General features: G+C 42.8%; 1 protein-coding gene and 1 long non-coding RNA gene across 2 annotated transcripts in view; one reads left to right on the top strand and one right to left on the bottom strand.

Annotated features, from left to right (window-relative positions):
* LOC146809268 (uncharacterized) overlaps positions 1–27,765 on the top strand; it is a 186,347-nt gene that overhangs the window by 89,051 nt on the left and 69,531 nt on the right. The window contains exon 7 of the mRNA XM_085616086.1: positions 716–806. Coding sequence (XP_085472212.1) covers positions 716–806 — 91 coding nt within the window. The remainder of the gene's footprint in view (positions 1–715; positions 807–27,765) is intronic.
* LOC146809269 (uncharacterized) overlaps positions 1–27,765 on the bottom strand; it is a 253,678-nt gene that overhangs the window by 224,341 nt on the left and 1,572 nt on the right. The window lies entirely within an intron of this gene.

Here is a 27,765-nt window from a genome sequence, read left to right as displayed (position 1 = left end):
CTTCCATCAAAAAGACAATAACACCCTTGCCTGCTCTGTACAAGTCAAATAGAATCCCAGCTCCTCAAATCTGGTGCAGAAGTAATCCGACAAAACGAAGTCTGTTTTCTTTTGCTTCGTCCAATGTGAAGGACTTCTTTAAATAATTTTTTTACACGTTATGATTGCCTGCACAGAATATCGAGGACAAAAATATAGTGAAGGTACGTTTGTATAGGTAAGCAAAGTTTTACTATATATAATGCTATATATATATATATACCTTGACTATGTATATATATCTTCAAGTTACATTGATGTGGAGTTAGGAATAGTAACTCTATACTTACCTAGCTGTAATTACCTTCTCGATATTTGAGTCCTCGATAAATTTGAACCAATATTCTGTCCACACAATATTTTTGTTTCTAATATTCTCTCAGTGATCCCTCATATACAGTTTGCTTTCTCACTGAGAACATAAGTGATTTCAATGGTAATAATCTTCAGAACTCTGTGGGTTCGGTAAAGTCTTAGATGCTGCTATGTATGGTTGTATATAATTTTTACTCCATTTTAAGATTATAGTTGGAGCTACGCTTTCCAGCTTGTAGTCTTTTGAATGTCACCTTGGCACTATTTCTCATTATCTATTTTGCAGAGTACATGATGACTTTATCTGTCTCCTGGGTGTTTGGTGTCCACATGTAATTTTGCTCTTGGTTTCTTTCCACAGGTGTGCTCTCCCAGGTCTTTAGTCTCGCAGAGCAACAATGAATCTCCAGTTTTAACTGGCGGCCCAATCATAGTACAAACCAGTAGCACAAGTAAGTCAGCTAAAAGGTTCTTTGAACTTTGGTGAGTTCTTGTGAGGCTGGGCCCTAAGGGTGCTCCTATATGTCATTTTAGGCTTATGCTTCTACTTAGACTCAGGTACATTTCCTATTGCTAATTCCCAGTGTGTCTAGATCACATTTTTCATGACCAGTTCACCACATGGCCTCCAGGTGATAAGCAGATCATGGATTATTGAAAGGTTAGTCACAACATACACAACACCATAGCAACTTGAAAATAATGTTTTTTTTGGAAGTTTCAAAGTTTCGACCACTTGCCTATGGGCAGATGCGGTATACTTCATCACGTTTTGAAATAATTAAAAATAAAATCTAGTATAGCCTTTGCTTCACATACAAAAGTATATCATTTAACCTGGTTATCTTGCTCCTCTCTTTGTATTTTATGCACTTACTATATTTTATTTGTTGTTTTTTGTAATGTGATGCTTACCACTATTTGGTGACATCAGAGTGCTTTGGATGTCCGGGTACATGTATGAGGGGTTGATGATCAACATTATAATGACATTTCTGAAACAGGTGATGAAAGGAACTGTCTGTCCTGTGTTTGGGCAATCGAGCACCTGCAGACCCCATTTCTGCAGGTGTACATGGTGGCATTTGTAGTGGTAGTTTTGGGCAATGTGTTTATCTGAGGGATTGTTGAGAGACCAGTTGAAGTTCAATCCCTAGTTCCCTGTCCTGTCTACTGTGGTTAACCTGGGCAGAGGGCAGGGGCTCAGAATGACAGGGCAGAAGTTCAAAATGGCAGTTTTTTCCACATTAGGTGTACCAATTATTCCACATCTATTAGTCCTCTCAGGAGAGGCTGTGAGATTAGATGGGATAATTGTCCAGGATGGTCTACAAATGTGAGATGGAAGTTTGAAACATCCACATACATGTGCAAGCCTATGATGTAGGCTTCTCTGCCAGGAGTCCATGTAAGCACTGAAAGAGTTTGGGATAAGGGTGAAACCTGAGGAGCGCCAAATTTAATGTCAACTGTTCTGTGAAGGAAACACCTAATTTAACTTAATTAGTTTGGTTTTACTGGCAAAAAATGGACCCAGGCCACCTCTGTGCCACTGATGCCAGCTACAGCAGATAGTCCTTCCAAAAGCACCTTATAGTTTATCATGGAAAAAACCTCTGAATGAGCCAATACAACCAGTGCACAGGGAAGGGTCTGGTCTCAGAAGTTGAGAAGTTATTTCCGAATAAAGGGTCTTTTCTTAGCTCTACATGGTCTGCAACCTTATAGGAAATTTCTTAGCAGGGTATTAGACTAGAGGATGGAGGACAGTTGGCAGGTATCAACAGTTTCAGACATCTTTGAATTGAGGAGAGTCAGCAAATAGCTATGCTCCGTGGGTCCTCTGTGGTTTTCTTTAGGATGGGTGAGATGATTGCATGTTTTAAGGCCTTTGAAATGACTGTACAAGATGGAGGGGATTGATGAGTGATGTAAGTGCTGCGAAGCCAAGGTTGTTGATTTCACCATTGCTGATGTCCCGAGGATGAGATGTTCTCCATGAAGGCTTCAGAAATGGGTTCATACTTTCATGAACTCGTACAGAGATGAATGGATTAAGGTACGGGTGGGCGAAGCAGGCATAGTGCCTCTAAGCAGAGTTCCACGGAGTTGGAAAAAAACTCTGTGGAACTCTGCTCCGCTCCCCGCCCTTCCAAAGTAATTGTAATGTAAAAAAAAGCCACTTACCTGCCGTGGCTGCCTCCTCCTCACCATGGCCGCTCTCCTTCCTCGTCCTCGCGTCCTTCTTCTTTGATAACCCCTATGTTGTACATCTTGCTTGTGCACAATTTCAAATCCTAATTTATGGTGAAGTCCGATTTTAAATTGCAACTCTGAAAATGCCACTTTTAGAAAGATGGCATTTTCTTGCCTTAGACATTTGGTGCCTTGGGCTTACTCCTGTGTCAAATGACTAGGTGTGGTTTGCAGTTGGGCTTTGTGTATTCCTCCTAGACAGCCACACACAATGGGGAGCTTAGGCGTGACCGGATGGGCCATCACTGGCAGGATGGGAGGGAGAAGCTACCCAGCCCCACTTACACCTGAAAAGGCTGTGTCCTGTTCCTCCACCAATGGCTGCTTACGCCCGGTAGTAAGTCTAGAACCAAGGCCAGAAAGGCAGGGTATCTGTGCACTTCAACGTGCCAACTGTGGAAATCTGTCTACACTGGACTGCAACAAAGTCAGAAGTTCAGGCCGACCGCACTTCAAAAGCACAAGTATGGATAAATACTGGAACTCAGACACCAACTCTTCAGTACATGACTCCAAGGGCAAGTTGGCTGGCCTCCTAATCTGAAGTCTCATGGATATAACAGCATTCCAACAACCTTGCACCTGCAACCGGACTCTGCCATCTATGAGTCTTCCCTGCCAAGTGGTACAACCCCAGTCCTAACTGATGTATCTCGTCTGCTGTGTGGATTTGAAGTGTCACAAAAACCTGCATAGCATCTCAGATATTCGGGACCACTCTATCTCCCCGACTGTGCAACACATCCTTGCCGCAGGCCTTTGCATCCTTCATCAATGGCTGCCTTGACGACAACGCAGACTCCATATTGCAGCTCTTTGGAAACGACATATCCCCTGACTGAGTGTCACATTCTCGATGCCGTACTTCGCATCGCAAACCCCATTGTCGAGATCCTCGACGATAGTGCAGGCTCTCGTAATGCAGCCTCGATGCTTCTAGTGAACTGACGCATCACTTTGACTGTACAATGCTTCTTCGATGTGGATCTTCGTAATGCTGTGCAAACCAGGAACTAAGGTATTTTGTTTAGATGGCCTAAGTAGGTCCCTGTAGCAGACCCATGCTCCATAACGGCCGGCCTGAACTTGGGACTTTATCCCAGTCGGGTGTGCTTTTTGCTGTTATTTTGACTAAAGTGTATTAAAATTGATTATCTCTGGTTCTACAGATTTGATTTTTGTTGTTGTGGTCTTGTTTCATTTATTAAAGAAAAGTCTATTTTTCCAAGTTAATGTGGGATCATTTTTGAGTGGTGTTTTCACTGTATTATTGTTTGAAGTGTTGCTAAATATTTCACACATTGCCTCTAACTTAAGCGTGAGTGCTCTGAGCCATATTAACAGAGGGATGTGCAGAGATTAATGTAGGGTCAGCTTGTGCCAAACCCGATAAGCATTGTGGTTGCTGCTTGACCAGGGCTGACACACAATCAACCAACAACCCATTTTCTCACAGGGTGATAGAGGCAATGTTTTCTTTTAAGCTGTCTCTGTTCCCAGTGTAGAATGACAGAAGATTATTGCTGAGTGTTAGACCTGTCTTCCCCAACTTTTTTGCCCATTTGCCTCCAATTTTGCTGACCTGCTGTGGCTGTCTGTATGAATCTGGGCACTGTATCATTGCTAACTGATGGTAAAGTGCAAGTGCTTTCTCCCTAAACATGGTTTGACTGCCTCGTCCGCAATTGACATTTTTAATTTACTTATAAGTCCCTAGTAAAGTGCACTATATGTGCCTAGGGCTTGTAAATTAAATGCCACTAGTGGCCCTACAGCACTGATTGTGCCATCACTTAAGTAGCCCTTTAAAACATGTCTCAGGCCTGCCACTGCAACTCCTGTGTATGCAGTATACACTGCCATGACAACTTGCATTTAAAACTCCTTGCCCAGCCTTAAACTCCCTCTTTTATAAGGTTCACAGACAGAATATCAACCTCAAAAATATAGACTAAAAGATATTGAGGTAAAAACGCAGAATACAAAATATCGATTTATATATATGTACCACCTGTGGGAATATGATTAAGGGTGGGCGTAGTTCGCGAAGTAGCACTTCGCGAAGCTACGCAAAGTGAAGTTCGCACTACGCGAGCTACGCGTAGCACTTCGCGAACTGCGTAGTAACATGTTTGCACTGTGCAAGATGTTGTTTTCAATGATTGCACAGTGCGCACAAGCAACCGGCACTGTGCAATCATTGAAAATGGCATCTTGCACAGTGCGAGCTGTAGTTTTCTGCTGCTCGAGTAGATTTTTACTTGAGCGGAAGCTTTCTCAACGCGAACTGGTAGTTTCTCATCGCGAGCGGTCGCGAGCATATGCGACCCCTCGCAATGAGAAACCTGACCTCCTCGCGTTGGGAATCTCGCCGGGAGGTTTATTTTCTATGCTCGCGATCGCCAACTTGATGTTGCTGATCGCGAACAAGGAAAAGTCTCGCCGGGATGTCATTTTGCTTGCTCGCGGTCGCCAACTTGACGTTGAGGACCGCGAGCAAGCAAAAAATGACTGCAGCACTACGCAACACTACGCTACACGTGTTCGCACTGTGCTACGTGCAGTTCGCGTAGTGCGAAGTAGCGCGAACTTCGCAAACTACGCGAGCGTAGCGTAGTGCTTCGCCCAGGCTTAAATATGATGCAGGACTGAATGGCTGTAAGTACAGCCTGTTATCAGCACGGCGGATTTAAATTAGAAATCGGACAATCCTTCTGAGGCCCACCGGAGGGCTTGAAAGTATGAAAAGTGAAATTAAAGGAAATTAGCTGGCAAGTAAATACGGAGCCCACCAATGGGTAATAATTGAACCACAATTCCCAGTATGCCACTCACTGGAGAGTGCATACAAAAAGCGGAAATTGAAGTTGTGTGTTTTTCCGTGCCTGCCTGACCTTTGCCCTATGAGGAAGAAGAAGTGGCTTTGAAACGCGTCAGGGCTTGTAAAGAAATCGGAATTATTGTGCCGGTTTTATGAATAAAGGCTCAGTGAACCATCTGCTGTGGAGTGGCGTCTCTAAACCAGGGGCATCTTTTGTGATATATATGTATATATATAACATATTAAGAATATAATAAAATTCATTTAAAAAAATAGATTTAATATACATTTTAACAAAGAAACTCAATTAAAAAAGTTAAACACATACATTCATGGTAATTAATATATATATTTACTTTAAAATAATTGTTAAACTATTGATTTTAATTTATATTATAATTGTAGAAATAGATTAAAAAAAACTATAAATATATATATAAGCCAGAGATGCTGATAACCTAAATGCAATAAACTGCACTTAAAAACTACGAAGAACACGCTGTGGTCCATACCCGTTTCCTTGGGGGATCCCAGGCACGACAGGATTCTGATACTTTATAACATAACACGTGTATTTGTAAAGCGCATGTTCACCACTACGGGTATCTTGGCGCTGAATAACAGATGTTTATTGTTACCCAACTCAATGGTACTCATTTTATCGACCTCAGATGGCTGAAAGGCTGAGTGGACCCGCCGGGATTTGAACCTGTGACCATGAGGTCGAACACAGGCTCCTGCAGCAGACGCATTAGTCCACTGAGCCACCAGACCCGGCGCTATATATATATTCACTGAAAAAACCATAGGTTTCACACATGTTATAGTTAGCTGGACATTTCACTCGTAAAAAACCATTGAAATTCCCCCGTTATAGTTAGTTCAGGTAACTATAACTCGCGCGACCGCAATCCACTGCTGATGACGTCACATATTACATCACTCATGACATGGTCAGTGACATCACTCCTGACATCACTGATGACATCTCAAATGACATCACTGATGACATCCCTGATGACATCATCCTTGTGATAGAGTGGCGGTCGCGCGAGTTATAGTTACCTGAACTAACTATACGGGGGAATTTCAATGGTTTTTTACGAGTGAAATGTCCAGCTAACTATAACATGTGTGAAACCTATGGTTTTTTCAGTGAATTTGCAAGGTTTTTTACATGCTAATTCCTAACTATAACGTGTGTGAAACCTATGGTTTTTTAAGTGAATTTGCAAGGTTTTTTGCTAATTTATGTATGTATTATTATATCTTTTATATATTTATTTTACAATAAACTACCTATGTATATAGTTATAGATTGACTGTATCCTGTAATATGGAATGGCTCAGCTCTTTTATTTTGAATTTGGACAAAGTTGAACAGCATAGTTAATATCTTCTATAAACTTATAAACAGTTTAAAATGTTTTTATTAAAGGAAATGTTTTTTTTTTTATTTACGAGGTCCTTTAAGGACCCCCTGAGAAGGTCTAGTGGGTCAGGGAGTGTCTTCTCTGCCTCCTTTTCATGTTTTAGAAATCGGGTTAAAAGTAATTAATTTCTGATGCGTACGTGCACCGTGCGCGCATGCGTGCGAGCACCGTGCGCACACGGCAAGTCATCTGATTAAGAAACAACACTTTTCATTGGTTCATAGTAGTTTCTGTTCCTGAATCTTCAAACACCACACCCACTCCCCTCACTATTTCTTCTTATTTCCTGGGACAAGGAGCTGAACAGCTACTCTAGTAAAATCTTACTTGAAAATGGCAGAACAGCAGTCTACTTCAGGGAGTGAGGAGGAGACCTTTGTGGTACCACCAAGGAAGAGCAAACAAAAAGACTCTTTCATCTGGAAATTCTTCACCTTTCCAGAGGGCCACAAGAAGGTCAATGCCCCGAAGGTGACATGCACTATTTGTGGAACTGTCTTATCCAGAGGAGATCCCATCAAGAAATACTCCTTTAGTATTTATTCAATGCTGAGACACTGCAAGACAGTGTATCCTGTACCTTATGCTCGAGAGTCAACTAGAGCCCTAAGGGACAACCATCCACCTGCTCAGCCGAGCACATCATCTGCGGCCGCAGATTCTCCGAGTACCAGGGCACTGGACATCCGCCCACTTTTCCAGAAGGTGCACATACACTGTAATGTGTGCAATGCTGTTCTTTGCTACGGTGAGACCAGTATTAACTTGATCGAAAACAAAATACAGCAGCACACATGCTCCAGCCCATAATTTTTTTCATTTATTATTTTTGTTCCTGTTGAACAGTTTTTCGTTACCAGTTTTTTTTTGGTGCTCTAAAAAAATAAAAAAAATACAAAATTGTTAAACTAAAAAAAAAATACAAAACAAAAAAAACAGTTCATTTCAGAACTCACTTCACTTCTCCAAGAACAGCTATATTCCTAATATACTGTGTTGTAATTTTATTGAATGAATGTGTAGTGTATACATGAATGATTGAAATGACTGAGGGAAGAGTAGGAAAGGACAGACAGAATGAGTGAGAAAAAGAAAGTATGATCAGTCATGAAAGGGAAGTGAAAGACTGACTGCAACAAAAGCACTAAGGGTAGAGGATACAGGTAAGAAGAGTGAATGAGTAAGGGAATGGCAGTGAGTAATGGAGAGTGATGGAGTGGGAGTACTTACTTGTAGGTACCCAAAAACACTCAATGAACACAACGACTCTTTTTAGAGCCAACCAACATCTAAACACTTAAACTTGATTTTTAATTCTATTTTTTTAATCAATTTTTTGCCGCCGTGCGCGCACCGTGCGCGCACCGCGCGATATATATATATTTTTTGGGACCTTAGGGTTTTATGGTCCCTTTATGGTCCCCCTGAGAAGGCCTAGGGGGTCAGGGACTCTCTACCCTGCCCCCTTTTCACGTTCTCCACTTGTGTTTTTAGCTGTCTTCTGCCTCTAAAACTCAAAATGACGGCTGGGGGGTGCGCACACCCCGCGATTTTCTGGGGAAAAAAAAGTTTTTTTCACCCTACGGTGTCCTTCAGGGACCCCCTGACAAAGGCTAGGGGGTCAGGAACTCTCTACCCTGCCCCCTTTTTGACGTTCTCCACCTTTCTTTTTCACTGTCACACACAAAATGGCGTCCGACACTTCCTGATTTTGACCGATTCGAATGTTGACTGACATCTAACCACCAATCAGAATTACGCTCGCGGACATTTGGTGGATATAGATATAGATATTTATGTACTTTTAACTGCTATTTTCTCAGGAACTACTGAACTGATTGACACCATATATGCAAAAGACACATGCCTGACCTGAGGACTACCTCTTTGCCAAATTTCAAGTAATTCTGTTCAGCCGTTCGGGCTGTACCTTCGACTAAAGTTCCTATGGGAAAATGCATGGGGAAAACGTGTTTTGGGACCTCCCTTTTTTCTCAGCCCCCGCTTGACGAATCACCCCAAGACTATCAGGGTAGGAGCTGAGCGGAGCGCCCCATTAGTTTTGAAAATTTCACGAAGATAAGTCAACCGGCGCCAAAGTTATTCAAAATAGAATTTTCAGATTTCCTATGGGAACTCGGTCCTATAACTATAACTATCTACTGGCGACCGCCAGTAGATAATATATACACATTCCAACTTAACCCATCCATGAATAAGGGCAAGCTCTGACACAACACAGGATACCAGTATATAAATCATCGAATTTTAATCTACGGTTTATGCCAACATCATATGTATATATATCAATAGCATAAAATCTAATAAAAAAACATTCTATTATAAATGAAACCATTAAACTATTTAAAAATCTTTAAAAAATTACTATTCCTACTCCAATAAGTGCAACAGTAGAGAAAGTGTTGGATAGTGGAGGGGTAAATTTACTTTTCCAACTCCAATAAGTGCAACAGTAGAGAAAGTGTTGGATATTGAAGGGGTAAAAAATACTATTCCCACTCTAGTCAGTGCAACAGTAGGGAAAGTGTTGGATAGTGGAAGGGTAAAATGTACTATTCCCACTCCAGTGAGTTGAACAGTAGGGAAAATTGTGGATAGCCGAGGGATAAAATGTACAATTCTTACTCCATTCAGTGCAACAGTACGGAAGTGTTGTATATCGGAGGGGTAAAATTTACTATTTCGACTCCGTTGAGTGCAAATGTAGGGAAAGTATTGGATAGCGGAGTGGGAAAAATTACTATTCCCACTCCAATAAGTGCAACAGTAGGGAAAGTGCTGGATAGTGGAGGAGTGAAAATTACTATTCCCACTCCAATGAGTGCAACAGTAGGGAACGTTTGGATAGCGGAGGGCTAAAAATTACTATTCCACTCCAGTGAGTGAAACAGTAGGGAATTTGTTGGATAGTGGCAGGGTAAAATGTACTATTCCCCTTCCAATCAGTGCAATAGAAGGGAAAGTGTGGGATTGCAGCGGGGTACCAATTAATATTCCCACTCCAGTCAGTTCAAAATGAAAAACAAACAAAATTATTAACAACAACAAAAAAATATTTTAAAAAACAAAATATATAAATATATAAATAAGTAAAAAATTTGAATACAAAGATATGTAATATTAAACATTTTCAAAATAAAAAACATGTGATAATAATAAATACATATGACAAATACCTACAATATTATATGAAATAAAATTAAAAATAATTTTCAAAGAAATAAATATTTTTCATTAGAAAATATTTAGAAACAAGAACATTAATTACATAAATTTAGTTTCTTTTATTTCTTACCCTATAACAACACACAATTCACATCCCCCACATCCCACATCCCACATAAGAACTTATTCTTCCATAATTAACATAATTAATTACCAATTAAATAAGTATTATTAATTAAAAACAAATTAAACACATACAAATTCTGGGTGGCCCAGTTAAACCATGCAACAGAGGGATTCCAATACCTGGGAATCTTTATGTTTCCTTGTCCAAAGGTGTCCTGGGTGCGTAACATTAACCCACTCCTTGCAGGCCTCCGAGATGAGACAACAATATGGTCATCTTTACCCCTCTCGCTGTATGAGCGCTCAGCAATTTTTAAAATGGTCTCTCTGCCCAGAGTGCTTTACTGGTTACAGAATTTCCTGCATCATATACCGCGTTCATGGTTTGCGCAAATAAATGCCATACATAATAAATTCTTTTGGGGTGGGAGGGCTGTCCGTGTGGCGCTACAGACCTGTGCACATGAAATCTGACAGATCTACCAGACGCTGACAACACACTCCACTACGACCTTACAAGAGAGCAGGAGGGCATGACAAGATGACATCCAGGACGTGACTGATGATGACTGGGCTGAGGTCACAGCTAGTCCTCGGGGTACTGTGGTGGCATTGCTGCTGCAGACGTGTATTCATACTATGTGGCCTCCCATCTATTGGTCATTAATGAATGGTGGTACAATACACCCACAGATCCAGTGCTTGCACTGGGACGTGCAGCTATAGAAAGGGTCCCCTACTTCGGTTACTATACAGCACACACAGCCTTGATTTCCTTCCCCATTCTAGTAGAACAACCATTCAGCTCTGGCGGTATATCGTTCGGCGAATGGGATGGCACAGGCCTCTGACTCAGGCAACGCCCCTATGGCACATACCAACACCAGGTGTCAGCATTAGAGGGGTTCTGCCAGTGGGACCTGGTCGGCCTACCCATACTCAGAGACGTTATGCAGGGCACTAGCGCTGCAGGAGGAATTCCAACTCCATAAAAAGCAATTCTGCAAATACCTCCAATTGCGTCACTCTCTCACCCATCATGCTTCTTACTTTGCAAAATCTTCCGGAGTTTCACCCACTGGAGCGCCGCCTCCTCATGAGCAACTTGGGAGCTCATGAAATCTGACAGATCTACCAGACGCTGACAACACACTCCACTACGACCTTACAAGAGAGCAGGAGGGCATGACAAGATGACATCCAGGACGTGACTGATGATGACTGGGCTGAGGTCACAGCTAGTCCTCGGGGTGCGGCGGTGTCCTCTAGATACCGTCTCATTCAATTTAAATACGCCGATCGAGCCTATTACATGTGCCTCTGTCTTTGGAAGATGGGGGTTAATACATCCACCCAGTGCTTACGCTGTGAAAAAGAGATGGGAACGTCTCTGAACACAGTATGGAGCTGTACAGTTATACAGTCTTTCTGGCATAAAGTCTCGGCCTGCCTGAAAGAGGTGTTGGCCAGGGATCTCCCACATGACCCTAGATTGTTCCTACTCCACAGCACTGATGACATACAGGGAAACCGATACAAACACCACCTGCTTTTCCTCGCTCTCACTATAGCCAAGCGTGATATTGCGCAGTTGTGGAAGGGACCTCCCTCCCGACGATAGGGAAATGGCGAAAATAATTGGACAAATCTATGGGGACGGATAGAGTGGTCTTCCAGGCACTGGGCTGCCTGCAAAAGCATTGGAAATTTGGTCCCGATGGGCTACATATCGAGGCATAGATCTTCCCCCTCTTCCCTCCCAAACCCCTTGATGAGGGGGCCTCATCCACTGTACCGGGCAATAAGATGCTGTGTATTGTATTTTTCATTGTGGCTAGCACAGGTACTCAATCATACTCTTACATGAAGGTGAAATGGCAAATATGCAATATGCAAACTGTAGTCAACGATGTTTACAAGCTTGGTACATTGGCATTACCCTGTCTAAAATTTGTATTTGTCGGGCAACTGCATACAAAATCAATCAAATATGCTTTTAAAAAAAAACATAAAAATGAATTACCTTTCCACACTTTACCCCTATAATCCCCACAAGCCACACCTAAAATGAAACTGTAAAACAATTATTTATACAATTAAAACTTATTTTCAATTAAAAAACTAATACTATTTAAAAAAAGAATTATAAAGTAAGTAAACTTAATGTACTCTCCACTCTTTACCTCATAAAAGTAAAACCCAAACAAAAAAATAAACAATCACCCTAATTAAATATCAATTAATTAATTAATAATTATTAATAATTACTTCCCACAAATTACCCATATAAACCCAACAACCCACATCTAAACTTAATTACACAATTTCCATATTTAATTTTCAATCAATTAGTTTATATCAATTAACAACGAATTACTAATTAATCAAAAATTAATTACTTCCACCCATTACCCCTATAAATCTCACAACCTGCACCTAAAATTCATTACACAATTTCCATATTTAATTTTCAATTAATTAATTATTATGAATTAACAACATATTATTCATTAATTAACAATAAGTTACTTCCCACCCTTTACACAACGTAAACCTAAAAAAATTACACAATTGCCCTAATTAATTACCAATTAATTAATTAATATTAATTAACAACCAATTAATAAATAATTAATAATAAATTACTTCCCACAATTAACACTATAAAATCTCAATTAATTAAATATTAACATGTTTTTTTAAATCGTTAATTGATTATAATGTATTTACTTCCCACTCTATTTCCCTATAAACCCGCAACCCACTACAGAACTAAAAAGCGATACATTTTATAAAAATAACATAGATAACTACTAAAAATTTAAAACATATATTAAAAAAACATAAACAATTCTTATACACAAAAAAAACATCACATCCATTTAAAGTATATACTAAAATACTTAACACTAACTAAAAAAATCAATATTTTAAACAACTGTATTTTTGCCAACAATATTAATGACTGCTATATTTTAAAAAAAGGTATTTCTTACCTTAAAATAGATGTTCTTGACAACGATCTTCTTGCTGTCGATATTTCTGACTCACGATATTTAGGACTCGATATTTCTGTAGTTTGACATTTCCGGCTCGATATTTTGTCTGCATAACCTTTTATTACATATAAATGACCCCTAAAGTAGGCTCTAGGTACCCCATTGGGTAGCATGCTATGCAGTTAAAAGGTAGAACATGTACTTTTAAGTTTTACATGTCCTGGTACTGAAAAACGTCCAAATACATTTTTCACTACTGTGAGACCTTCCCCTCTCATAGGTTAACATTGGGGATTCGTTGTTACATATAATAAGTGTAATTTACAATTGGAATGAGGTAGACCTGTCATGTTTAGTACCTGTGGAATTGTAATGAGAAATCCTCTCTGGTAAAGTTGAATTTCTCATTGCATTTTTTTAAAATGCCACTTTTAGGAGGTTTGCATTTTTCTGCTCTTAGCCCTGTGTACCTTCTACCTGTCTACAATACAAGTTTGGGATAGGTGACAGCTGGGCCTTTTGCATTCCCTCTAGACAGCCAAACACAAAGAGAACTTAGCTGTGACTGATGGGCCATCCACTTCCTGATGTGCTATCCTGGGTAGGGTGGGTTGGAGGATTGGACACAGGTTCACACTTACACCTGAATAGGCTGTCTCCTGTCACCACACAAATGATTGCTTAACCCCCTATAGTGAGTCTAAAGCCAGGGGAGGAAGGGAGGATCTCTGTGCACTTTGAAGCCACTTTTCAAAGTCTCCCCCATTTCAAAGGCAGCACTGGGTATAAAAACAGGACTTCTGACCCTACCACTTCAGTACTCTTCCGGACCTGTGGATATTCTGGCAGGAAGAAGGACTGCTGTGCTGCTAAAGGACTGCCACTCTGTTGTACTGCTGATCTGGAAGAGCTTAATTTCTACTTTGCTGACCTACCTGCTGCCCTCCTTGCCTTTGTGAGAAGGACTGGACCTACACCACTTGAACCCAGAGAGGGCTTTGCTGCTTGCCCCTTGTTCTGAAGTCTCAGGGACATCAAAGCCTTCCAAGCACCTGCTAAAGCACCTGGGGGCTCATTTATGAGTCCTTGCGTCACTTTTGCGCCGCCGGTGCGTCACTTTTTGTTACGCATCAGCGGCGTAACAACTGGACCTTGTTGCACCATATTTACAAAGTGACGCATCTAGGTAGATGCGTCACTTTGTAAACCCCTGCGCTACATTATCCCTGCGTCAGGTATAATGTATGCAGGGTGGGCGTTCCCACGTAAGTAAGCATCGTAGAAGTAACGCAGTGAAATCTACGAGATTTCACTGCGCCACTTCTAGGGTGCAAATGTGTCAATATCTTGCACCTTCCTCACAGCAGGCGTAAGACTGACGCAGGCCCTTTCACATGGGGCTTGCCCCATGTGAAAGGACACATTGCTGGAGCTGCGTCACTTTTGTGACACACTGCAGCAATACGTCACTTTTGCGCCAACAGATACGTCAGAAATACTGACGTATCTGTGACTCCTTGCGACATGATGCGTCATACTGTAAATATGACGCATCATTGGAGTCGCAGGGAGGGCGCAGTGAAAAATGACGCATCACTGATTTCACGCAGTGATGCGTCACTTTTCATAAATGAGGCCCCTGGACTCTACCATCTGTGATTGTTGCCCTGCCAAGTGATACCAATCGAGTCCTAGGCACTTGGAAGTGAGTACAATGTGCTGTCCCAGCAGAAATCCACCCATCTATGCTGTTGCACCACTCAAAACCAGTACATCTCCATTCCTGCCGCACATTGTGCTGTGAGGATCGAGTGTATTGCATAGCTGATGGCACATTGCCTCCAATCCCGGGCATCTTCAACATTGTGCAGCTCAGGGCCGAAGCCCCCCTACATCCCAAGGAACTTCACGCCTGTACTCCTCACATCCCATCCTCGACGTTAACGCAACCGGGAACCATGGTACTGTTTCAGCGGGTGAAAGCTAGTCCCTATATCTGACTTGCACTCCATGGCAGTCATCCTGAACATTTGGATTTTACCTGGTCTAGCACAACCAGATAGCGCTGGTTGGCGCTTTGAGCTTTTAAACACTACATTTCAAGATATTCTTTAAAAATGTATGACTTGTGTTCTACTTATTGGATTTTTGCCATTTTGGTCTTGTTTTGTTCATTAAGTTATGTTCTATTTATCTAACCAACTATGGTATCTTTTTGGTTGGTTTTTTCACTGACTTACTGTTTGAAGTGTTGCACAAATACGCAACACATTGCATCCTAAGATAAGCCTAAATGCTCTGTGCCAAGCTACCAGGGCCCGAGCACAGGTTTTTAGTTTGAGCCAGTGCATTGAAGGCCTTGATTTGCTTGAGTGGATTAGAATGCCTTCAGAAGTATCTAGATGTGAATACGGCAAATTGAGCAGTGGCTGAGTGTAAATCCTAGGATGTATTTTATATAGGTTTCTCCATGTGGAGACTCAACCAATATCAGGGAACAATCTAGATCACTGTGAATGCATAATATGACTAGGCAGGGGTCGAACCAGTGTTTTTGTTGTGCTCCCAAGTACTGGAGCTCTTGTTTCAAGGAGAAACATGATTAGAGACTGCAACTTCTTCAAGCGTAAGTTCTTTGGCCAGTTGAATAAAAATTATGGTGTCCATATCCTCTATTAGGTTCAAGCAAAACATATGAGCTGAATCACCTGTTGAGCTATTTTGGTCCTGTAGGGTAAGACGTTTTTTAGAATATACTGGGCAAGGTCAGGAGACTGGATTGGGAGGTGATGAGTCATCTCTTTGTTAATGATGGATTGTTAACCGCACAGACAGTGGAGGAGGTTGACTGCTGACAGCCTTTGATAGAAGATACAGGAAAGAACTGAAGGGTGGTCCATGCAGGTCCTTGAGAGAAAGTGAGTGTAACAATGTGATGTAATGCGTATTAGAATGTGAAATGGAATTCTATTGTAGGATGGAAAGGGGTTTTGAAATGTACACTGGTCAATTATTGGAGCCAGGTTAAGAGGCAAACAGTGTTAGCCTGTGCACTGAATAAATATCTGAAGGGGCTGTCCTGAGTCAGAGTTGTGTATCGTAAAGTGTCACAAGGGCAACCAATAGAAGAACTCAATGCAGTATGCGGTATCTACTAAATACCAATTGGTTGAACTGACCAGTAAGAGCGCAAAGCGTTGGTAGCTTTGAAAGCATTGTTGTGCTAAAGCAAATGGAAAGTGTTGAACATGACTATGATGAACATCCTTAGCAATCTGAAATATTGTATATGATGTGTGAGTAGGATGGTATTAAACAAATTAACGTGATAAGAAATGGAAACATAAAAAAACAACTTTGGAAATATTTGCTGGCTCTCAGAAGGTTAATTTTGTCCTTGACAGTGGGGCAACATGCAAATTCATGCGTATCACTGAATATTAGAAAAGAGGCTGGATCGCACGCTGAGACAATGCCTCACTGCCCTTAATGCACTGGCTGCCCTGAACGCTGAGTCACAACTATGCCTCCTCTCCTCTCACTGACTCCTGTCCACGCAATCTGTAGGAATAGTGCTTCACGCGCTGACGCCATTACTGATCTGGTAATTGGCACTTTGGTGCATGTTGGGCACAATTTACAAAAGTACTCACATGCTGTTGGTAGTACCGAGAGGGCTTATAGTGCACAACTACTCAGTACCAATCATGCCGATACTTCTGTCACTGCCCACAACTGCATCTGCTTCTGCTGAGGCACGTCTCCCGACACACCCAGCACAGTGTCTACCGACTTACTGCTGCAGATAAACTCCACCCAATAATGTCTATCAACTACTCCAGTCCTCACAGGGTCACTGACACCTCAAACAATGCTATGCCCCAAAGTGCATCTGTAAGAACGTAGGTTTAAAAAATGTCACGGGTACTGCAAGGGTGGATTCAGCCTAACTTAGGTAATATACCACTGAAAAGTGCCTGAGTGTTATTCAATGAAGTCAAATTAGATATGCCTGGTTTTAAAATGGCTGCTGAGATTTTATCAAAGAATACCTTGATGGAGGGCATGCAGCAATGGTGGTCCTTTTAGACTTATGAGCAGCATTCAGCTGAGTCTCTCAGGTCACCCTCTTAAAGAGACTAAAATGAGCGTGTATTCATGGGTAATCCCTTTCATGGGTGATATCTAGTCCACCTTCAGCCATTCTCATCCTCCCATAGGCCAAAATTATATGGAATTACGCAGGGTTCTGCACTGAGCCCTGCTCTCTTTACTTTCTACCTAGCTCCCTTGAGTCAACTGATTGAAGCTTTGGGTGTTCAAGTGGTGTTTTATGTGAACAGCACTCAACTTCTGTTAGCCTTCCAGGAATACTCAGACTCCGCTTTGAGTAGGTTTAAGGACTTTCAAGCTGGATGAATGAAGTTCTCTTCTTTGGCACTTGCTCTCCTCCTCCTAGTCTGTGTGTCTAGATGAACTTGGCTCCCCACTGGCCCCTGCAGACCACTGCAGAAATCTGGAAGTCATGTTTGACTCTAGGCTCTCTTTCACTACACAAATCGAGCTGTTGTCTTATGCCTACTGATCCCTGACAAGACTGGGAAGACTGTGGTTCACACCTGGTCACTTCACGATTGGACAAAGTAAATAGTCTGTATCTGGGACTACCTGCTTCCTTAATTTGCAGACTTTAGGATGTGCAGAATGCTGCAGCAAGGCTAATTTGAAGAGTCCCATACAAACAGGCCATATCCCCTCATTTGAAGCCGCTGCATTGGTTACCTGTGATCATCGGATCAAGTTTATTGCCCTAGCACTAGCTTTTAGAGCTTTCTTTAGCTCAAAATAGAGTTGTTGAGGTGCAGCTCCCATCATTTGGAGCTGGGTGTGCATGAGCGCATGTGAAGAGAGGGTGAATGTAAGAGGCGGACATGCAGTTAAAGTTAGTTTGTGATCTGCTACTATTCTTTGCACCCCCAGATGACAGCTTTTTTTTTTTTGCGCAAAATAGAGTTGTCTAGGCTCGGCTCCCAAAATATGGAACTGGGTGTTCACGTGCACATGTGAGTGAGGGAGAATATTAAGGGGGATGTGCATGCAGATTGGCCAGCTGAGCCACGTGAAGGGGCTGAATCACAGTGCATCACATCCTGACCTTTGGAGTCGAGAGAGAAGCACTCTTAGCCGATTTCCAAACCACCGACATAAAAAAAAAAAAAGAATTTACAAAAAAAAAGGATTGTACCATTTTTGGCGATATTCTAAAATCTATATTTCTGAAGCACTGTCCTTTTTGCAAACTCTGTAGCAGCCTGTCTTATACTGTGTGTCATGCAAGTTTAAAACAACGACTTACATGTAGCAGCCTGTCTTATACTGTGTGTTATGCAAGTTTAAAATAGCGACTTATGTGTAGCAGCCTGTCTTATACTGTGTGTTATGCTAGTTTAAAATAATGACTTATATGTAGCAGCCTGCCCTATACTGTGTATTATCCAAGTTTAAAATAACGACTTACATGTTCACTTCTCCCCCAATAGCTACTCGACCCTTGTGTTTGCTCTCTACCTCACCCCCCTTAACTCTGACCTCCCTCTCTCACCTTCTCGGCCCCTGTCTCTCCACCTTCAACTCAGCGACCTAACATGCCCCCCAAATCCCCCCCTCCCCCCGTGTACTCAACCCTCATCAGACATGGCCCAACTCTTGGTCCATTACTTACCCTCCTAAACTCTCAAAAAATGCTAAGAATTTTTTGTAATATAAATTACTAATTCGGCATCCTGAAACACTCATTGTAGACATCTACCTCAGTCTTTCCTCCCCTATAGAAAACAACTACATCTTCTACTCCAAATACCCCTCCAAATGGAAGAGCATCTTCCTTCAACACCTCCCAATATCCTAATCTATCAAAATTCCTTATGGATTCAAACTATCCACTACCCTTTCCCCAATCTTCATATTTAAAACCGGTAACATTCTCATACAATCCTCCGAACACCACCTCTCCATCTTTGAGCAGCACTTCCAGACTCCTTCCATCTATCCAAACCCTCGTCTAACTCCCCTACTACTCAACCGCTCGACATCCTTTGGCACTCTCCATCCCCCCGACTCTAATCCTCCCTCCCCTCGACGTCTCTATGTCTAATGCTGTCCCCCAACTCTCAACATCCATTCACACAGTCCCTCCTGAGAGCCTTCCCCTCCGGCCCCCAAATAACATCATCCGTCTCCCAAACTCTCGTGCTCTCCGATGACCTTCTCCCTCCAACCCCTAATGTTTCCGCAGACCACTCTCCTGCCGCCGTTCCCCCTCCCCAGAACCCCCTAATTCTCCTCACTTGACCCAGACCCCTTTCTTACCCACTCTGAACTGCAGTCCTCCCCCTACACCCACTGTCGCTTACACCTTACCCCCTCACGGCTTCTCATCTTCTCAAGCCCCACCTCCTGACTCCAGGAATGTCCCGGCCTTCCCATTGGCCCTCCATACATCCTACAACCCATGCACTCCTCTTATGACCCTTCCCGAACTGTCTCCATTACCTCGCACCAGGTCTTCTCTGACCAAAAAAGAAGCCTTCCTTCCTCCTCCTCTTCCCTAACTGCGCTCTCCCACACTCCTTTAATACAGACTGTGTCCATCATTGTATGCACTCTTGCAACCTTGACGACTGAACTCACACGGCTGAGAAGATGTCAACTCCCTCTACTCCAAGTCCCTATCTAACCGCTCTAAGTCCGTCGACCCTGGCTCTCAACGCTTCTCGAATCCTCAACTGTGGAACTCCACTCCCCTTGGCTGTCGTTCTCATAGGCCCCACCGCACATCTAATCATCTCACCGCTTCCGACCTTCATACCCTCTGCAACTCCTACCCTCCTAATTCCTCTAATAATGTTCCTTCCCCACCTCACTCCAACATTCCCGTTATTGTGGGGACCAGCAGATTCCCCCCTCTCCTGTCTCCCATGGCCCACCGTACCCAACGTAGCACCATCCATTCACGCCCTCCCCCCACAGACTTCCCTAAACCCCTCTCCTGCATTCTCCCTAGCGCCAACATTCCCGTCATTGTAGGGACCACCAGATCCCCCCCTCTCCCATCTCCCCCAGACCCCTGCCCCAACGTACCACCATCCATTCACGCCCTCCCCCCAAAGACTGTACTAAACCCTCGCCTGCATGCTAGTGAACTGCTGTTCGGCTGTCAGTCACGCAACTGAAATTTCAGAAACCATTCTTAGCAAAGACATTGACATAGCCTTCCTCACAAAAACCTGGCTCAATGACCACTCTACTTCCAGCCTTGACTTACTTCCCCCCCCCCCCCCCCGGGTTACTCTATCATCAGAAAAGACAGGACAGAGAGAATAGGGGGTGGACTAGCGATTATTTTTAAAAATGAACTCCAACTTTCCCTTGTCAAAAAACCCCACCCACAATACCTTTGAATACCTTGAAACCGAACTTAAGTCTCAAGGTTCTCCCCCGATTCAACTGCATAATATCTACCACCCGCCTGGAGACCCACTTCCCTTCATCGAGGAACTATCCGAACTTCTTAACCAATCTTCTCTCTCTAACACAAAAAATCTCATCCTTGGAGATTTTAATCTCCACTGGAACGTGACTGATGACTCCTCAGTCAACCTCCTTACCAATCTTCTTGAGATCAATGAACACAAACGACTCTGCCACTCTCCCACCCACTCCAAAGGATCCACTCTTGACGCCATCATTACCAGCAACGACTTGGCTCCCCTCTCCAACATCATCCACATCGACTGGTCTGACCATCACCTCATTCTGTTCTCTATCACAAACATGGACCCACCCTCCCTAACCAACAACATAAAAGCCTCAAAATGGACCATGAAATCTTAATCGCATCTCCCCTGGTGAACCTGAATCTAAACTCCAAACACAACGTCTGCTCACCCCTCTCCCTAAATGCTATTGAATTCACCGAACATTTTAACAAAACCGTCATCAATGTCCTAGACCAAATTACCCAGTCCAAACTTAAAACCCTAAGAAACATTCCATCTAAATCATGGTTCAATTCCAACCTCAATGACGAAAGCCGTGCCCTTAGAGTCGCAGAAAGAACATGGAGACAACACCCTTGCACCGCCCATCTTGCTCTCGTCAGATTTGCCAGAGCCATATATAAGAAAAACATTTTCACGGAAAAGGTCTCCTTCTTCCATACTCAACTTGATCAAGCGAAAAATCGACCCAGAGAGCTGTTCAACATAGTTCGAAACCAAACCTCCTCGGCCCCTCCAACCCTGACGGCCACAACTGACAGATGCAAAGAAATTGCTAACTTCTTCTATGACAAAATAGCCATTGTAGACCAATCGTTCCTAGCATCTCCCCCTCATCCCCTTTCTATTGATGACTCTATTTCTCACCCTCCCTCCCTATTAACTCCCCCCCTTCCTCCCTCCTGCCACTACCCCTCTGGATACCAGCCTTTCTAACTCACAACCTAAAAACAACGACTCCTGGCTCAATTTCCACTCCGTAACGGAACTCAAAGTCTCTAACATCATCTCCAAACTTAAACCGTCCTCACACACCAAAGACTCTCTTCCGGCTAACCTTGTTCAGGAGCTCAAGCACATCATTGCTCCTTACTAGACCTCTATCATCAACTCCTCCTTTACCTCGGGATGTGTCCCTCCCTCCCTCCAATTCGGACAAATCACTCCCATTCTTAAAAATCCCAATGCTGACCCCAATGACCTGAATAATCTCCGCCCCATCTCCAATCTCCACCTCCTTTCTAAAGCTCTTGAAAAAGGTGCCCTTCTTCAACTGGACAAACACATTGACTCCTTCAACCTACTCGATTCCTTACAATCCGGCTTCCGAAAAGGCTGTAGTACCGAAACTGCCATACTAGGTATTGTTGACGACATCCATCACTCTCTTGACAGCGGCGAGACCTGCCTACTCATTCTACTTGACCTCTCTGCCTTAATGGCCAGGTACTTAAAAGGTTCTCCTCCTTCCTGCAACACAGAACACAACAAATCAAAATCAACAATTGCCTCTCTAACCCCACACCCGTCTCCCTCGGTGTCCCCCAGGGTTCTATTCTCTCCCCCTCGCTCTTTAACCTCTTTATGGAACCCCTTCCCCTCAATCTAAAACAAGCTGGAATCAGCTACCACCTCTATGCCGATGACACCCAACTTTACTATAAGATCAAATCCCACTCCGACGTTCTACACCTTAATAACACCCTGTCTAAAATCCAATTCTGGTTCCACTCCAACCATCTCAAACTTAACCCTAAAAAAACGGAAATCATTCTCTTCTCTCCAAAAAACAACCCTCTTCCTATCCAAAGATGGATCTCTGACCTTAATGCCCTCAACTGTCAGCTCACCTTATCAAGCTCAGTAAAATCACTTGGCATCACCATTAACAACAGCCTAAACATCCAGGCCCACATAAAAAACGCCGCCAAAGGAGCGCTCTTCACCCTACGCCATCTCAAGAAAATCAAACCCTTCATCCCAGCTGACGACTTTCAATCGGTCGTCCAATCACTTGTCCTCTCAAGAATTGATTATGGTAACGCTCTCCTCTCCGGAACCCCAAAAGTTCACCTGGCCCCACTCAAATCTGTGCTAAACCTAGCGGCCAGGCTGGTCACTGACTGCAAACGCTTTGACCACATCTCCCCAGCCCTTAAAGCCCTTAAATGGCTCGCCATCGAAGGCAGATCCACCTACAAGATGGCATGCATTACGCACAAAGCCCTTCATCAAAAAGCCCCGCTATATCTCACTGATAAACTCAACACAGCCGGATGCGCCCGACCGTTGAGAAGCACCTACGCTCTCCTACTCATCCCACCCCTGACAAAAAAGAAAACCACACAATCTTGCTCTTTCTCTGGATATGCCCCCTTCCCAAAGACCTGCTCTGTAACCCCTCCTACATCAGCTTCAAAAAAGACCTCAAACTGCACTTGCTCAAGAAATATTGGGGTCCATAGTCCTTTCCTTCCCCTACTTTTCCCTCCCCTCCTCCTTTTCCTCTCCTTTTTCCTCCCAGCCTTCCCCTTTTTTTCACCTTCTTCATTCCATACTCCCTCGCCTTAATTACTACCCCCGCTCCTTTGTCTATTCTTCTCTACCCCCATTCACGCCCCCAATCCTTCCACTCTACTACCTCCTAGCCCTCCTCCAGCCCAGGATACTATATATTACTCAACCACTTGTACCCATTTATTTATGTTTCTTATCCCTCTTGCTGCAACATATGGTAATTTGTATTTTGCTAATTGTTCTCTCCAACCGAACCTATGTGATCTCCATGATTTAAACAATGGTAGTATGCTTGTATTATCTTCACTCATGTAAAGCGCTCTGATACCCCCGGGTCCAGCCAGCGCTATATAAAACCTTTAAAATAAATAAATAGAGCTTATTATGAACAGTGCCAATGCTTGCCTGCAAACTCTGCGTTCATGCCAGCAACATAGAGTGCTCAGATCAATCCATATTTTACTGCTGCATGTCACAAAATTTGTTAAGACAAGGGGAGGAGGAACATCTTTCACAGTCTTGACAGCCAAGCTATGGATCACTCTCCCAATTAATTTGCATAGAGCTGCATTTTTCGAAAAGAACTGAAAACCTTTCTCTTTGACAAAAGCTAAATTCCTTTCTATTTTGCATGGGGTGTATTGGCTGCCAATTGTCCACTTAAGTGCCAGGATGCCTCCTGGGAAGAAGATGTGCTCTATACAAATGGTGATTGATTGATTTGACCAAAATCTTGTGGTATTTCAGTGCCCTGGTACTTATTGGTATTTCTTGTGCTTTTGGTTGTGAAACTTGTGATATCTTCTTGATAATCGTTATTGCCACTGAGATTTGCCACTGTGCACTCGTGCACACCAGATATCATTTAAAACAGTCAACAACCTGAATCCAATAAAAAGGATTCAAAATACACCTCCTTCTGTCCGTGCACTGAAATGATAGAATTAATGCACATCTTGCAAAACATATAATACATGGAAATTCACACAATTTCCCTCTACTCAGATGTGCAGCTTAAACTGATATCCCACTGTACTAATAGGGCTTTAATTGAACCATATACTGCCATCTCAGATCTGAAGAAATCCTGAGAGCCCTGAAAGTGCACCTCTATAATTAACTGACATACCACGCTAATTCCATTCTGAAACATCCTTAGAGCTCTTATAGGGCATCTCTAAGCTGCTTGTCACCATGCATTGTTCTTTCTTCTAGCAATTAAACATTGAAACTCACTCACAATACACGTCTGTATGCATGGTGTATCAGTACTGTGAAATCTGTAGATATCACTCTAGAATGGATTGCACCATACACTGATATCCCTTTGTTGTGACATTCACAGGGCTCTAATAATGCACCTCTTTTCTCATCTGCAACATCCCAGTATTAATAGCATAAGCCAAAAATAGCTCAGTGGGTTGTTTGCTTGTTCCAAAGAACTGTGCACCCTGCAGGTCACAGGTCTAATCTTAGAAAGAATGTATCTACCAATGAAATCTGTTTGTAATCTGCAGGTCAGAAGATTCAATAAAGGTTCTTGCATGTATTGCAGACAATTTGTCTCACCTGCAAGTTACAACCCATGTAAAAGAATACGACACGTTAATGCACCGGTAGCAGATATATGTGCATAATTTAAGTGTTTTACTGTCCAAGCTCGTAGGATTTGTAAAGGGGTTTATAGGTCCGCTGCAAATATTTGTGTAAATTGTAAAAGCTAGCAGGCTCTAATGGATATAATTGTATTGCTCATGGCAATGATTTGCTGCTGTGTATATATTCGCCACCTGCATGTCTTGTGATTCCACAACATCATGATGGACACTTTTAAAGCACCTATAACTAGCTCTGCTTAACAGTGCACATGGCTCCTGTCTCTTTAAGGCAGCTCCAGTACCTGTTTCATAGGACTATTTTAATATGCAGGACTAAAGGTTAAACAAGCATTTCCAATGCAATAGGTCTCGCCTTTAGGAGAGTTTGAGCTACTGGCATTGTAAATGACAATACCTTAAATTCTCACAAATGCAAAAGAGAAACAATTGGCTATTAATAAGCACAGACAATATTTCTGAGGATTGCTCACATTGTTTTAGCAGTTGGAAATCGAGCCCAAAGCAACTAACATTTAAGCCAATGTGTTTTTGCACCACCTATTTTCACTACGATCTAAAGCAACCCTGTAAAATGCCTTCAGAAGGCCGCAACTGCAAAGCACCAAAGCTGATTGAACAGCAGTGGATCACACATACCACGCTATACAAGATATTCTAGAATACGCAAACTGCCAAGTGATACCTTGAAAATGCTGATGATAATATGAATGAGCATTAGGGACAGCCTAAGGAAGGAGGGAGTTGCAGTGGCCTCCTGACAAGGGCCCTGGCAAGTTTTAGTCTACAAATTAAGCACTGACTTCCTATATTTGTGAGCGCAAGGTGGCTGGGCATCACACGCGGGGCAGGTGTGTAGTGTCTCATGGAGTTTGGGCATGCAGTTTCCCTCCTGCAAGTTCAGAGGACGAGCCTCCTGTATGACTGGGCGTGAATTGGGTGTTGATGTGCCTTACATACAGTCCGTTGAACTCTGTGCACATACACCTTACCTGAGGGGCAGGTCAGAGCGCGGGACTCCTGTGCCCTCAGCGTGAAATGTGTGTTTCTGTGCGCATTGGGCGTGCAGCGCAGGGGTGCCACCGGGGTCTGTACACACAGTTTCCTCAGCTGGCAGGTCAGAGGACGGGCCTTCTGTGTCCCTGTGTGTAAATTGTATGTTTGTGTGCGCACTGGGCGTGTACTGCAGAGACCCCACATGTATAGAACTGCAAACAATGCACTATTTGCGGACAACACCACTTGCCCATTTACTGCTTCGTATTTTCCCCAAATATTCGAAGTGGGCATGTACACATGTTTGCCATTTTATGCAAATGTGTTAAATGGGATCTCACCGAACTAGGTTTGAAGATACCATTGCTCTTGGACTGAGCCAGGACATAAGGTCTCATGCCCCAGCCACCTCCAAGCTAGAAAACCCTGGAACAGAGGTGCACAGTGCAAGTCCATTCATTTGCCTGCATAGCATCTCACCACCCACCCATCCATTTATCCATCCATTTATCCATGATCCAGCCAGCCATCCATCCACCCACCCACACTGCCCCACCCATCCAGCGTTTTGTCAGTAAACTTCTAGGACTCCTGTATCTGAGCTCTGAGACTTATTCTTATTCAAAGTAGCTATTTACCAGAGACATATAGTTTGGGACTGAGTCCACTTTGCTTTGCCGTCCGAGTTCTCTAGTATCGGTCGAGTGAATAGGTGCGCTCAGTCCCGTTCGCTCACTAAACGCAACTTCCTGTTACCCGCTGTGAGGGCACGCTGTGGGTCTGGCGCACCGCGGGAGAGTGTCATTGCAGTATGTGTGAAACACTTGTTACAGCACAGCGCGCAGATGCCTGCAGCGGCATACGAGGCGCTAGAATCAAATATTGCTTATTGAAGAATATCCGTTTAAAAATAAACAAACTCCTTTGTCATATTTAGAAGAATAATAACAGCTTTTGCCCTTGTCTGGGAATACAGCACGTGCCAGTGATACGGCAAACAAGCCACGCTCCGCCCTAGGAGAAGAACGTCACTCCTTTATAAACAGGGGGGCATATTTACAAGCCCCTTGCGCCACTTTTGCGTCACTTTTCCCATGTTAAAAGTGACGCAAAAGTGACGCAAGGGGCTTGTAAATCTGCCCCAGGGTGTCTACCGTCTGTTACTCTGTATTTCACGTGTTGTTTAATTTATTTCAGCACATTCTGTCTTGTCTACACCCAATGAGCACGTCTTTCATGCTCACAATTCTATATAATGTATTTTGACATGGGAAATTAAATACCATTTGCACCGGTTCCTTTCAGCAATCAAACAGACGTAAAAAAACATATCTCACTTGTATAAACCTTTAACCTTCCTGACTATCCACAAAAAGGGAATCTGAAAATAAAATCCAATAATGCTGTGTACTTGTTCATTTTTTCCCATTATTTCCTATTCTCATGGTGCACGCAATCCTTTTTTTCCCCGCGGGAGCATTTTTAATCCTATTATCTCATGTTATCAGAGTTTGAAATCTCGAGAAGAAAGGAACTAAAAACAAGAACATATAAAGAAGAACACCGCCGGACAAATAAACATGATGTGAAATAGCACGTGCGTCTATATCAGTGCATTTTATGTAATAGCTAATACGTTTACATTATGCACTCCATGTTGAAATGGAATGGAGGCACAAGAAATTAAACTGTTTTTTTCTAGAATTATACAAATTGGGCTAAATTGGAATTTTTGTATTAGAGATTGTATATCCTGTTTCCTGTTTCTACACCTTAACACCAAAACGCACCTCAACCTAGACTATTCAAAAAGTTTTCACGACCACGAAATAAATTAACAACATCAACTTAAAATTATGGGAAAGACCTGTGAAATGTGCTTGGTTATTCCAGTGACGCTGT

Source organism: Triturus cristatus, chromosome 7, assembly GCF_964204655.1.
Source record: "Triturus cristatus chromosome 7, aTriCri1.1, whole genome shotgun sequence".
NCBI lineage: Eukaryota > Metazoa > Chordata > Amphibia > Caudata > Salamandridae > Triturus > Triturus cristatus.
Note: the sequence above shows the minus strand (reverse complement) of the source record. Positions and strands in the feature narration are given on the sequence as shown.